A 14,250-nucleotide genomic window follows, 5' to 3' on the forward strand; every position below is an offset into this window, starting at 1 on the left:
CCCTTCAAAAATGACCGTTCCTTTGGTCAGAGTGTGGATCAAAATCCTCCTGACAGGGAGAAATAAATAAATTGTTCATTGCCAACAGCCACTCCACTGCTCCAAGTGCTACTTCTTTTAGAATGGCCTCTGATCAAATAATGAGCTGTTTCTTTAATACTTTGGTCATACGACTCTGCACCTGTGTCCCTGGAACACTTACTTGCTTTTCTTACGAAGTAGCAAAAGCGGAACACGCTGCACCAATCTGTAGTCGGTCCTCAAAAGCTTGCAGGGTTTGCAGCTTCGTTTGTTAGCTCTTAAGTGACAGTCCCACTAAAGTGAAAATGGGAGCACAAAATACCTGGATTGTTCATGAAGCATTTTAAACTCATGAAATGCTTATTATGTTCCCCAGCATTTACCACAATATGACTAAATTTGCTCAAAAATAAAAAGTATTTGGCTGCATTGTACATACCTGCCGATATAGTGTCATACGTTGCACTCTTCCCTGCAGATTGCTGAAACTGACAAGGGGTTTTCCATGTGAGCATAAAGATTTTTGTTGATGTTTTTATGCCTATACTTAAGCTTAGAAATTTTGTACAGAAATGGAAAGGATTAAATTTTCTTTGGCAGAATTATTTTGGATGGAGTTTAGAATATAACATTAAAATGTTCAAGATGGTCCTGCCAAGTATATTTTTAATTTATTGAATGATGTTTTGCAGTGAATCCACATTTGCAACCAGAGAAGTGCCTCAAGTGGAAGACTCTGAACAAGAAACCAAAAGTCACGGTTGGGAAATTATCTTTTGAAATTAATGTTGTACATTTTATTATTAGAATTCAAAATACACACAGCAGATTATGATGTCCTTAATGTTTGTTATTAATAATGCTAGGAAATTTTAGGTTTGAAATTTACACTAGATTCTTTACTGGTCCTAAGCATAGAACCACTAAATGAGGAATGACCCGACCAGAGTTGCCACAAACTCTACCTCATCTCGCGTTGGAATCGGGAGCTCAGATGGGAAGTTGGATTGGGGTGAGGACCAACGGTTGGGAGATCAAATGCGCAGACGGCCAAGATGATGGGGGTTCAGAATGGTGGGCGTCCGTGGCAAGAATCCACAGCTGGGAGCTCACATGGGTGGGCTGATGGGGTGCGGGAGCTCCAGTGAGCAGATGGCTGTTGCGAGGACCCTCTGAAGTGGCGCCGGGAGCTCCAGTAGGCAGGCGGCTGGGGCATCAGGAACTATGGTTGGCAGACTGCTTGGGGCAAGGCTCCGCTTGTTGGGGTGTCAGGAGCTCAGATGACCACCTCTCTCTCCCTCCCATTCCAGAGACCCTTCTAGTTGGAGTGTGTCTTTGTTTTGCGCGAATCTGAAATCAGTGCAAATACTTAACATACTGTTGTCACTGTCATCACATTATCCAAAAAATTCCGAATTCTGAAAAATGTTTGGTCCCAAAGGTTTTGGATAAAAGATTCTATTCTTTGTAGTTTGTGAGCAGTTATTATTACTTTGCGTTGGGAATGGGAGGTAGTTTCCCAGCTCCCTTATTCCTTGTTGTAAATGTCTACAGAGTGAGTAGTAGAGGTTTAGATTCAAGCTGCCTCATGACGAAGGTGCCTAAATTCTGAAAATGAGTAGCTTACAGTTAACTGCTGATCCTTTTATATTTAAACTTCACTCAATTATTTTAATGAATTAAACTGATAGTGCAAGATCAAGAGTGAGCTGTTCACATAAAGCAAGCCCATACTTTTGTACAAAGAGAAGGGGGAGGGGTGGTGGATGAAATCAGCTGATCTGCTCTCATTAGAAAGAAAGGTTCTTCACTGCCATGTGGCTTATTGACCCATAGGGTAAATCAGAACTGTTCTCTCCTTTGCCAGCAGCCATCTGAAATAATAATCAAATAGATAGGAGACGGCTCTATTGGTTTAAAGGCATGTTTTGAACGCAGAATGATTTCCTTACAGATTTTTCTAGTGTAAAGGAGCAGTTCCATAATTTCCAGTTTGATCTGAATATTTGAGCTCTCAAGAGCCTGTATCCTCTGTCTAAAAGAAGGAGAGGAAAGAGGGTATGACCAGATTGGGATACAACCTTTAATTTTATCAGTTCTCCCAGACAGCAGAAGGTAGAGATGGTGGGAGATTGGTTTGCATAATCGCCTGAGCTGCATTTGCCACCCTTGGGCAGAGCAGTTCGTGTACCAAGCTGTGTGGCATCTGGACAAGAATATATTCCATAGTGCATCTGAAAAAGTTGGTAAGAGACATCGGGGATTTCCTCAGTTTTCTGAGAAAGCAGATTTAAGGTCATATTAACTATTTGAGGGACTAAGTTATAACCATATAACCATTTACAGCACAGAACAGGCCAGTTCGGCCCTACTAGTCCATGCCGTAGCAAATCCCCACCCTCCTAGTCCCACTGACCAGCACCCGGTCCATACCCCTCTAGTCCCCTCCTATCCATGTAACGATCCAGTCTTTCCTTAAATGTAACCAATGATCCTACCTTGACCACGTCTGCCGGAAGCTCATTCCACATCCCCACCACCCTCTGCGTAAAGAAATTTCCCCTCATGTTCCCCTTATAATTTTCCCCCTTCAATCTTAAACCATGTCCTCTAGTTTGAATCTCCCCCTTTCTTAATTGAAAAAGCCTATCCACATTTACTCTGTCTGTCCCTTTTAAAATCTTAAACACCTCTATCAAGTCCCCTCTCAATCTTCTACGCTCCAGAGAAAAAAGCCCCAGTCTGCACAACCTTTCCCTGTAACTCAGACCCTGAAATCCTGTCAACATTCTCGTGAACCTTCTCTGCACTCTCTCTATTTTGTTTATATCTTTCCTATAATTTGGTGACCTAAACTGTACACAGTACTCCAAATTTGGCCTCACCAATGCCTTGTATTGTAAGTTGAATAAGACAATTGATGTATATGTTTTGAAATGAAACTAGGTAGGGTAGGAGAAGAGAAATTCACAGGCAACAACAATGAAATGGCAGGAAAAGATACATTTTGCATTTACCAGGGAGGTTTGACAACAGGATGACATTTGAAATTGTATAAAATAGGAGAAATATTAAATAAGTATTTTGAGGATAAAGCCCTTGCTCTACAGATTAGATCCACACATTTTAAAGGAATGTTGGGACGAGATGGTTAGGAGCTACAGCGTGGATTTAATAATTTGTTGGAAAAACTGGAGTTAAAAAGGGGACTAAAATATAACTATAGGCAGTCCCCGGGTTAAAAATGAGTTACATTACCTTGGTCTGACTTTAATTCGAATTTGTATGCAAGTTGGAACAGGTCAATACTCTAAAACATCTTAAATATAATAAAGCAGGTAATAATACAGTGCTTTATGCAATAATAAAAGAAACTAAATAAAAGTTTACACTTACAGGAGACAATAGAGAGATGGCTACAGTGCAGGTACTCCACGGCCCTCCTGTATCTTCGCTCCTTCTGTTCCATGCCCAGCTCCTTCGAACGCTCCTCGCTCTCCCCCCCCCCCAAAAAAAAGAGGTGCATTGCCCACCTGTTGCTTTGTCCAGGCCATGTCTGGCATAGCCTGATAGTGTTGTTGTGATGGTGCATGCCACTGCTGCTTCTCCCTCCCTCCTTGAGACTGTTGTGGGGGCTGGTGGTGGGCTGTCGAGGGGAGGAGGTGCGGGGCAGCAGAACCAGTGCGGGGACTGTTGGTGACACAATACTAATAAAATTTAACAATTTTTGGTCATTTGTATTGGAATTATGACTCAACCACGCTCAAACAGGAAGTTGACACCATTCTTCTTCTGGTCAGCTTGCCTGTTTATAACTATGGGTTGTTCATAAATTGGACGATTTTAATATGGGGACTGCTTGTATTTAAATACTAGTGTTTAATAAAAGATTAAGCATGTACAGAGAACTTGATTAGTGCTGAAAGATGGTAACAAATTATTAAAAATGTGTTACAGAATGCGGTTATAATTGACAAATTAATTTCCACATGCGTGAGAGATTACAGTTGCAAATTATTTCCCCATGTGAATGCAAGGTATTACAATTTAGAGATTGGAAAATTATTTTTTTTAGTAGATGTATGTGAAATATTGCAGTTTATTAAGAGAAACAGGAAGGCCATATTATTTGGAGAATAAGAATATAGGTTGGGTAAAGGAATAAAGTGATCTCAGTAAAAATACAAAACTCATTGTAAATAATGTTGGAGATCAAGCCATTTTACAAAATGAAATAAAAGCAAAACTAGTGCTAAGATTAATTTTTAGAAAGATTTAATTGAAACAGTGAATTTATGTTAAGCTTGTTTAGAACTTTGAAAGTGCACAAGTGTTGGATGCAGTTCAGGTCACCATATTATTAAAAAGGACACTGGTGGTCTGGTGTGGGTGCCAGAAGTATTCACAAGGATGGTAAGAAGAATTGTGAGTTTAGAATGCAAGTAGGAACAGATTAAAAAGAGAAGGCTGTTGAAAATTATGAAATATTTTGACAAAATCAACATGGAAAAATGGCTTACACTTTTGGGGAAAGGCAAAAATAAAGGCCATCAATGTAAAATAAAAATCAGGATTTTAAAAACAACTATGTGAAATTTGTTTCCGTAAGGAGTGGTTGATGTAAGTGTTTCTGGTGTATTAAGGAATGCAAAGAAGAGCATCAGATGGCTGATGAATAAGTGACAAGCTGGTTGGGTTATTCAAGACTATATATGTCATTTTGCTTCTGGGATTGGTAAATGATTCATGGAGTTTAATAAGATATTAGATGAGGCAATGTTAAAAAAAATTACAGTTAAACTGCTTGTCATTTAAAAGAAAATATTCTCCAGCAGAGTTGTATTTTTGAACCTGGCGTGACATTTTTTGGATAATTTGGGGAACGGTGGGTTAATCATCTAGAAATTGTGCATTTTGCTATAGCTTGGGCATGACTTTTAATGACTACAATATGATGATTGTGTTGCCAGCTCACCTTTTCAAAATAATCATTGCATTTACTCATTCAATGTCATTTGAAGAAGTTTTCATTTTGAGCTTCACCTTTCAGAACCATTGAAACCCCCTGGTAGATGTGGCAACTGGGAACTGGTGTGTCAAACTGAGGAAGAATGGAGGAAATTAACTGATGACCTCCAGACAAATGCTTCTGTTAAGGAAAGGCAGCTACATGCAACCCTCACTGAAGACTTCCTCCCTGAAATTTGCAACATGATTTCTCATAAGGTTAGTTAACATAATACAATACAGGTGCTCCTCAATTTTCGTTGGGGTTGCGTTCCGGCAAACCCATCATAAGTCAAGAAAGAATACTGCATCTACCATTTTTATAATTAAATTTTAAATACATACCTTTATTCCACACTGAAAAAACCATTAATGTGCACAGCTGAAAGCACACTGGGAATGAACAATGTTTGAAGCATTGAACTAAAATTAATTGCTGGATAGTGGGGATACTAAAGTGATAGGGTCATCATTTTCATTCTCTTATCTGCATATTGCAAGTGCGGGAACAGACTGGAATTCAAAATTGAAAGTATGGATTTGAACTGTAATAACTTTGAAAATTCGTAAGTAGAGGAGTACCTGTAGTACATTTCCTCAGAAATTACACCCACATGACACCATGTCTACTTATTCATAAAAGTTATCTAATTGAATCTTAAAAGTGGAAAATTAAAATAACTTCCGGTAATTTGCAGCTCATATTATTTAGACAATTAATTTGCATTAAAAGTTCTCATTTGATAGATTGTAACCAGTGTTTGTGGTAAGAGGTCTATAAATACAGTTGTGGAAACACAACTTTTAAACACTTATCCCTAGAATGTTTCTAACACTTTTTTCTGTCGTGGCTTCATTGCCTGCTTCCTGTGGTGAAACATTGGTGCTTAAATAGACTATTAAAGGGTGACCTATTACTCTTTGATGATTAGCTATATCCTGCTTTGTGACAATAGGTCAGCTCTCAAGATTACACACAAGGTAGTTAAACAAATGTAAAATAAAGCAAACTTCCAGAAGTAAACAATTACTGCACCCGTTACATAAACTCGAGATGACTAGCAACAGGTCAGTTGAGAAATTAACGCTTCTGCTTACAATTTGGGTCTAACTTCATTTAGTTGATCTTGTTTGAGTTTTATTCAATTCGGTCTGGGTCACTTGGCATCTTTGGTTTGTGGAGTCCCATTCAATGTAGTTTGCTGTCCTAGTCTTCTGTTTCCAAGTTTGCTGTGGGTAGATTTTCAGTCTTGTCAGCAGCTGGGATAGAAGGTCAGTGGTTTGAGGCAGAAAGTGAAGGGCAGATCTAAGGAAAATAAGCAGATGTGGGTTAATGTTTCACTGAATCTAAATCTAATGTAAGGCACAGTTATGCAGTGAAACTTAATAAACAAAAGTTCACTTGGCCTACTTTAGATTTCTGAGGTTTTAGGCATTGTTTCATTTTTAGATGGTAGCACAGTATTTAAATATATATCTACTTATTTATCTATCTATTTATTTATTTATTTTTTTTTTTTTAAATTTAGACATACAGCACAATAACATGCCATTTTGGCCCACACGCCTGTGCCAACCTACAGCTCCCGGTAAGTTTTGAAGGGTGGGAGGAAACTGGGGGCCCCCAGGGAAATCCCAATGCAAACACCAGGAAAACCTACAAACTCCTCACTGACAGCGCAGGATTTGAATTTCAGTCCTGATCGCTGATAGCGATTAGCACAACACCGCTATACTACGCTAATGTGCCGCCTGCACAAAATTATGTAAAAATTATATTATGTTCCAGCAAAACTGAATGAATTGTGCTGTCATTTTTTTCCATTAAGTAAAATGATACCCAAAGCACACTATTTCTTGCCAAATTTAACAATGCCTTATCTACATTAATTTCTAACTTGATGTTCCAATTCAGTCATTTTGAAAGAAAATCAAGTTCAACATAATGCCTTGTTGTTGGGGGAAAAAAAATAGTATTATGATTGTTAAGGCCAGTTTCTTGGTTAATAAAAATGGCTGTGTCTTAACCAAAATGAATATCGATTGTGAGGCAACATTGTGTTTCCATGATCAAATTGGTCATCAAGCAACCAAAAAAGATGGCCTTTACAATCATTTTGCCAACCAGGATAAAAATAATACTGAGAACTTTGCAGTACAATGAGATCCAAAGCAGTTAGAAATTAAAGATGGACAAATTTAAAGGCCAGAGGTTGAAGTACCTTTGTCTCAGACATTTTTTTTTCCAGATTTGCCTGATTCATACTGATACGGATACCAGCTAGTTGCAGATCCTGTCTTTGTCTTTGCATTTCATTTTTATTTTCAACCTTGGACTGTAACCATTTACTGTCATGAAAAAAATAGTTATTTAGGTAAAACATTTTTAATAGAAGCCAAACTTATCTTCTTTTCTTTGGCTTGGCTTCACGGACGAAGATTTATGGAGGGGGTAAAAGTCCTCGTCAGCTGCAGGCTCGATTGTGGCTGACAAGTCCGATGCGGGACAGGCAGACACGGTTGCAGGGGAAAATTGGTGGGTTGGGGTTGGGTGTTGGGTTTTTCCTCCTTTGTCTTTTGTCAATGAGGTGGGCTCTGCGGTCTTCTTCAAAGGAGGTTGCTGCCCGCTGAACTGTGAGGCGCCAAGATGCACGGTTTGAGGCGATATCAGCACACTGGCGGTGGTCAATGTGGCAGGCACCAAGAGATTTCTTTAGGCAGTCCTTGTACCTCTTCTTTGATGCACCTCTGTCACGGTGGCCAGTGGAGAGCTCGATGTAGAAAATACACATATTAACATATTTGAACTTAGCTTCCAACTAGATCAGCTCAAATTATATAGTTGGTACAGATTTGTTTTGGTTGGTTTTACCATTATTTGACTTTCACCTTTTGCTTGACCTTGCCCTTGTGCTTCCAGTTGTTGTTTGCACTGTGTCTCATTTTTTTTGGATGAGAGGAGCATTGATGAGGTTGAAAATCTTTTGCTTCCATACTTGTTATGCATTTATTGTAAAGTTAGAGTGGACTACAATTTTTGAAAATTAAAAAAAAATAGAATATATCAGGAAATAACTACAAAGCAATTTTAAATTGTGGTCCTAAAAGTCAGAACAAAGCAATGGTAAGATTTGTGTCACATTTTGTTCAGTTCTTGTAGAGAACGTTTGGGAAGCATTGCCGAGCAGCATATTTAGTGTTGCTGCCTTGAAATCCAAGAACCTAGGTTACATCCTGACTTCCACTGCCATCTTTGAGGATGGCACAGACTAGAAAGGTTGAAGGTTCCTGTTTCTTTGCTGTAATGTTCTATGTGTACAAGTGTTTCATAATGCATTCAAGCATTCTCCTGGATGCTTCAGTTTATTCCCCTATCACAGGTTATTGGTGGGACTCATGGAGAACAGGCAATGGGCCAAATGGTTTCATCATAGAAAAATAGAAATCTAACATGGATTTAAAAAAAACTTTGCATTTATCAATAAACCATGCACCTTATTTAAATAAGGCCATGAATTATGGAAGACTAGTTAAATTTATTTGCCTCACATGACATTAAAAAAAAAGGGTGTCCCTGACCCAAAACAATTCAGTGATATGAGAACTCTTATCAATCACTAATCCCTTTGAGCTAAGGCACCTAATGCTGAATTTTAACTTCAGGAGCATTTGGCTCCAGAACTAATCGTGAAGCAAGTTCTGGGGAGAATTGGACCGTTAAGTGGCAAGTGACATTCAGAGCATGTAAGTGTTGCTTAGGTATAATATTTATAAACTTGACTCAAACCCAATTTGTCAACCCCACTTTTACTAAATACTTGTCAACTACCATATTGATTAGAGGTTGAATTGAACCAGTCATTCAAATACTGTTGGCACAAGGTAAATATTCTGGAGAAGGGCTCAAAGCCATGTCACTTTTACCTGAATTCTCAAGCACCATTTTAATCAAATACCAGAAGCTGAAAACCTTCCAGTTCACTTCTCATTTATTCACCACATCACTTGTCCACAGTGGCGGTCAACATATTCCATCTAGATCGCACGTCAAACTTAGGCCCGCGGGCCAAATTTGGCCTGTGATATAATTATATTTGGTCCGCAAGATTATATCAAATATGTATTAGAGCTGGCCGCCGCGCCAGTATAGCGCATGCACAGCTAATACTACAAATCCCATAATGCTTTGCAAATGCGTTGGCCCCGGCCCGCTAATCGCCCCCACCTCCTCTCTTTACTTTCATCGGCATCTGCGACCTGTCGCCCAACTCACATGTAATAAACCCCTTACGAAAAATGGCCAAACGAAAGACAGAAAACAGGACCTTTCAAGACAGGTGGGAGGCAAACTCTGACCCCAGAGTTTGATGAACTTGCATCTAAGAAGAGATGCCAAGTATCTGGTTTAGATGCACAGTGTAGCAAGCGAAGCTTGGATTAATATTTTCTTTGGTTAACTTTGGACTCTTCATAGTTGAAAGATTGGATTTTCATTGAAGCAAGTTGTTATTTTTTTGACTTGTTGGCTTGTGTAAAAAAAAAACATTTAAAAGGAGCTTAAAGGCTATAGAGAAATATTATTTATTGAATATTTTATTTCTCATTTGTTAATGCTTCTTCTGGAAAGAGTTTAACCAAAACTATTATTAAACATTTATTTTAATAAGAAAAAGTTTAACATTACATATGTTGAAAGAAGAGAAAACGTGCAGATGTTGTGAAAATTTTCAATAAATATTTAGTTTGGCCCACAACTTAGTTCAAGTTTTTAATTTTGGCCCTCTGTGAATTTGAGTTTGACACCCCTGATCTAGATGATCCATTGAAAGTTTTGATATCTTGAGAACCAGCAGCCTTTCACTGAGGACAAGAAGGGCTGGTGCAAAGGAGTGTCATCACCAACTCGCTTCCTTCCAAATCACAAACCACCCTAACATAAAAATATATCACCATGTTAACTGAATTAATATTCTGGAGTTCCAAATCTGAAAATAGCATGACTACACATCATGAATCATCTTTATAGGCAATTAGTAATTTATTTTTAATATTCAATGAAAAATATTGTGTCTATCAGGAAAAAAAATCTCCATGTCACTCGGTCCTTGAATGGTTTTAATCAAAAGAAAGAAATGACCATTGAATTGAATTAAAATCAGTTTTGTATAATATCCAATTAAGGGAAAGAGAATAACATTGCAGAATTGCTAAACATCAACAACTGGTCACTCCATTGCCTAAACTATTGCCCAGTAAATCAGAAAATACTCAACATATTGTTATCTTGCCACTCATTATTGCTCAATTAGATTGAGACATTTTACTACAGCATCCACACAGTCATTAAAGCAGTTATGAATTCTATAAGGATCAGGAGAGAGATTCTGAAAAATGTATTAATGTTAGGACAGTCATCTTTTAAATTGATCTAAGGCATTCTTTATTTTATGGAACATACTCTGTCAAAATGCCAGGTTTTTTTTCTGTGTCCCTAGGCAATGCGTGTTGACAGACTGCTGTAAACAGCGTCATTTAAGAGTTTTATTTTCTCTTTTTGCTCACCTTCTATGAATGTGCAGTTTCCAACAGAATCCCATGGTTAAAGGCAAGAACTTTGGCTTGTGATTCCCTTCCCTAACATAGGAAGGTTGAGGTGGTTTCTGTCACCAGAAACATTATCCAAGTTGTGAACGCCAGCTTGAAGATGGACTAAAGTCTGAACCTCTGAAATGGTGCTTAAATACATGTTTTTTTAAAAAGAAAATCAAAATGCTCTTTATTTATTTCAATTTAATTCCTTCTGCTGAAGGTAACAATTGTTTTCTGGGACTTGGTTATACATTGACTGACCCATTTTGGTATTCACATTTGAAATGCAACTCTGTCAAAGGCTATTTATTGACTGTGATGGTTGACAGGGCATCTCAGACATACCCAATTCTGCCCTGCCTTGACATCCATTGAGGAATTCTATCAGGGGATATGAGACTGCAATGAGCAGCAGGTTAGAGTTCACTTTCCTAACCCAGTAGAGATTAGATCAATACTAATGCTTTCTGCATTAGAATCCAACTTCCCACTGTAGTAGGGTCTGAAGATTGAATCTGGTACATTTTTGACTTGCATAGCTCTGCCACTCAATGGATAAATTTAGTAATGCATTAAACGATCCAATTCTTATTATTTAAATTAAAATTCTTATTATTTAAATTAAAGTTCTTATTTAAATTAAAGTTCTTATTATTTAAATTAAAGTTCTTATTATTTAAATTAAAGTTCTTATTATTTAAATTAAAGTTCTTATTATTTAAATTAAAGTTCTTATCAACGGTAAATAAAAGGGTATCTTATTAGAAGAAATGCTAATCTTATCAACAACAGCGTTGGTTCTCCGTTTCACTTCGTGCCAAACACGTGGCCCAGTAAAAACATTAATATATCACCACCGTGCCATTCATTATTGTTTAAATAGATTAAGTCATTGTCTTGTCGCACTCCTGTCTTTCTAATCTGCTTTGAGCTTTCACGGGATGTTGATTTATTTCTTTAGAACTGAGAGGGTAACTGTTCCCCTTTGAAGGTTGGGGGAGGGGGGGGTCAACATCGGGAAGGTGGTTCCATATAAAAACAGAACGGTGAAGAAGCAGTGAGACAGCGGGACAAACGGAAATCACAAGTTGTAATGGTCAGTTTACAGTGACTGGCAAGTATTGGAATATGGTCTGTGATGAATCTCCCTGGCCTGCATCCTGAAGGGGGTTATAGTGCAGTGCCAAGTACAGTCATTAACAGGCCGCCTATAATAGCTGTGTGTTAGACCTCTGACCTCTCGTGCTTTCATTTGCAGGAGAAACAGCTGCACAAGAAGCTGTCTGAAATGGCTCCCAGGAGAATTTCTGACCGCCTGACCCTAAAACGGTTGCAGCACGAAGAGGAGGTAAGATCGGATCAAGTTTCAAAATACCAGTTTGGGGCTAAACTTGGTCATTCCCTCATAAACCTGTCTGGGTTGAAATTCCTCTTCAGTAGTTGGTTGCAGGCACAGATGGATTGCCCGTCACTGAATAGAGCAGCTTCCTTATTCAAAAACTATAACGCTTGGTGGTGGTGGTGTTGATTATGAGCAGTGATTTTTGAGAAGTACTGGATTCCTTCTTAAAGGAAATGCATTATTTTGGAAATATCTTTGCAATCAGAAATAATAATGTTATCTTTACTACATTACACTAGGTTCAGTGAGCCAAATGGTATAATATTTCAAATGTAAAATAACTGTCTAATTACAGTATGTTGACAGATCTCAGAATCAAAATTGTTTTTCTTCGTCTTATTAATTGTGCAGCAAATTGACAAACATTCAGCAATGTTGCTGCCAACTAATAGGCTCTATATAGGGGTCTATCTCAGCGTTTGCATTCTTTATTGCTCTTCCACCCCCCCCCCCCCCCCCCACAGAACCCGATTATCCCTATAGGGAATAGCAGCTGGACTTTCTGCGATTGGGAATTCAGCAATTATACTCTCTTGGAATTCAATGGATTGCTAGACTGGTATCATTTTTACTTGGCAGTGATCTTTCTCATGAAATTTTCCCTTAAAATATCAATTCAAATATTGGTTTGTGCACTCATAGTCAAAAAAATTTGAGGGCTTCTACTCTGAAACTGAATAGTGAACCATATTAATGGGCCATGTGGATGGAAGTAAGAGAGACACGCCTTAGCCATGTCACATTCTGCAATCAAAAAAGCTTCACATGTCTACCAAAGCCCATATAACTAAACTCTCTGGAGCATAAGGTACATCCAAGCAAATATTGACAACTACACTGGAGGATGCATGCAAAGGCATTTCTTCTTCCTCAGTTTAAATTCTCTGTTAATATTTCAAGAAAGGCAGGAAAAAAAAATTTCATTTGTAGTGAAAAGCCATCAGCCAGTAATATCAATAAATTTTTGTAGATAGACTAGAAAATGTGTTTGTTTTAAACCTTGCATCTGAAAATTAATTGACAAATTTGAAGAAAGGCGGGGGAGGTTAAGAACTATTGAGAACTGGCATAGAGAAGGAATTGAGACCTGGGGTAGAGCAAGCATGATCACATTGAATGGTGGGTTGCCTTGAAGAATAGAGTTGAATTTTTTTTTTAATTTTAATTTTTTCCCCCATTTATTTGTCACATTATATCTGGTACAATGAGATGGATCTGTGCAAACTAGAACAGGGCTACTCTAAAAAGCATGTAAAGTCGCGATGCAAAGGCATATTCTTAAGCTTTTTATATACAATGTTTAGAGTGATCATCCTTCTTCAAAACGTCTAGATTCCATATTTTCATGAACATACTTGCATTGTCCAGGTGCTGAAACCTACAACGTTATAGATTTTGTCTGGTGCCAAAACTTTCACTATACAATTGGGCACTGGAGCATTACCTTGGTTATCAAATATTTCCTTCTGCCCATTCTAAAAAGCATTTTGCACCACAATATCCATTTTGTATTGAGTAATACTTCCGTTGTCGAACTCTCTAAAGTCTGGCCGGGTTTCTGATCATTGGCACAGTCTTCCAATAAGAACACAAGAAATAGGAGCAGGAGTTGGCCATCCGGCTAGTCAAGCCTGCTTCACCTTTCAATGTGATCATGGCTGATCCGATGATGGGCTCATCTCCACTTACCTGCCTTTTTCCCATATCCCTTAATTCTCTTACTAGGTAGCAATCTATCCAACCTTGTCGTACTGAGGTCGCCTCCACTGGTTCAGTGGGCAGCAAATTCTACAGATTCACCACCCTTTGGGAAAAGCAGTTCCTCCTCATCTCTGTCCTAAGTTTACTACCCTGAATCTTGAAGTCATGTCCCCTCGTTCTGGTCTCCCCTACCAATGGAAACAACTTACCTTATCTATTCCTTTCATAATTTTGTGTTACGTGAGCAGCATATTTCTGTCTCTTTTGGTGGTTTTCACCTTAGACTCATCACTTGTACGGTTACTCAACTGGTTTCAGCAACAAGCACTGCATTTCTAATGGGTGTCACTTTCTCTTAGTTCAAAGACCTGAGGGAATTTCTGATGCAATTAACTGTTGTGAGCCCAGGAAACAATCTCCACCCGATAGCCTTCCAGAGAAATACAGATTTCCCTTGATAGTGTATGAATAGTCTTCTGTGCAGAAAAAGAATATAGGAATTCTGCTTCGACCTTCTGAATGTCTGTAGT

The 14,250-nt window shown here is 38.4% G+C and overlaps 1 protein-coding gene across 4 annotated transcripts in view; it reads left to right on the plus strand.

Moving 5' to 3' along the window:
* Positions 1-14,250, plus strand: part of cecr2 (CECR2 histone acetyl-lysine reader) — a 119,131-nt gene that overhangs the window by 73,578 nt on the left and 31,303 nt on the right. For 2 of the 4 annotated variants that reach the window (XM_069903709.1, XM_069903711.1), the window contains 4 exons: positions 714-781; positions 5,072-5,247; positions 6,558-6,617; positions 11,876-11,965. In XM_069903709.1, coding sequence (XP_069759810.1) covers positions 714-781; positions 5,072-5,247; positions 6,558-6,617; positions 11,876-11,965 — 394 coding nt within the window. Of the gene's footprint in view, positions 1-713; positions 782-3,977; positions 4,059-5,071; positions 5,248-6,557; positions 6,618-11,875; positions 11,966-14,250 lie in introns of those variants that run through there. The other 2 variants (XM_069903712.1, XM_069903710.1) reach the window with 2 other exon arrangements.

This window comes from Narcine bancroftii, chromosome 11 (genome assembly GCF_036971445.1).
Source record: "Narcine bancroftii isolate sNarBan1 chromosome 11, sNarBan1.hap1, whole genome shotgun sequence".
Taxonomy (NCBI): domain Eukaryota; kingdom Metazoa; phylum Chordata; class Chondrichthyes; order Torpediniformes; family Narcinidae; genus Narcine; species Narcine bancroftii.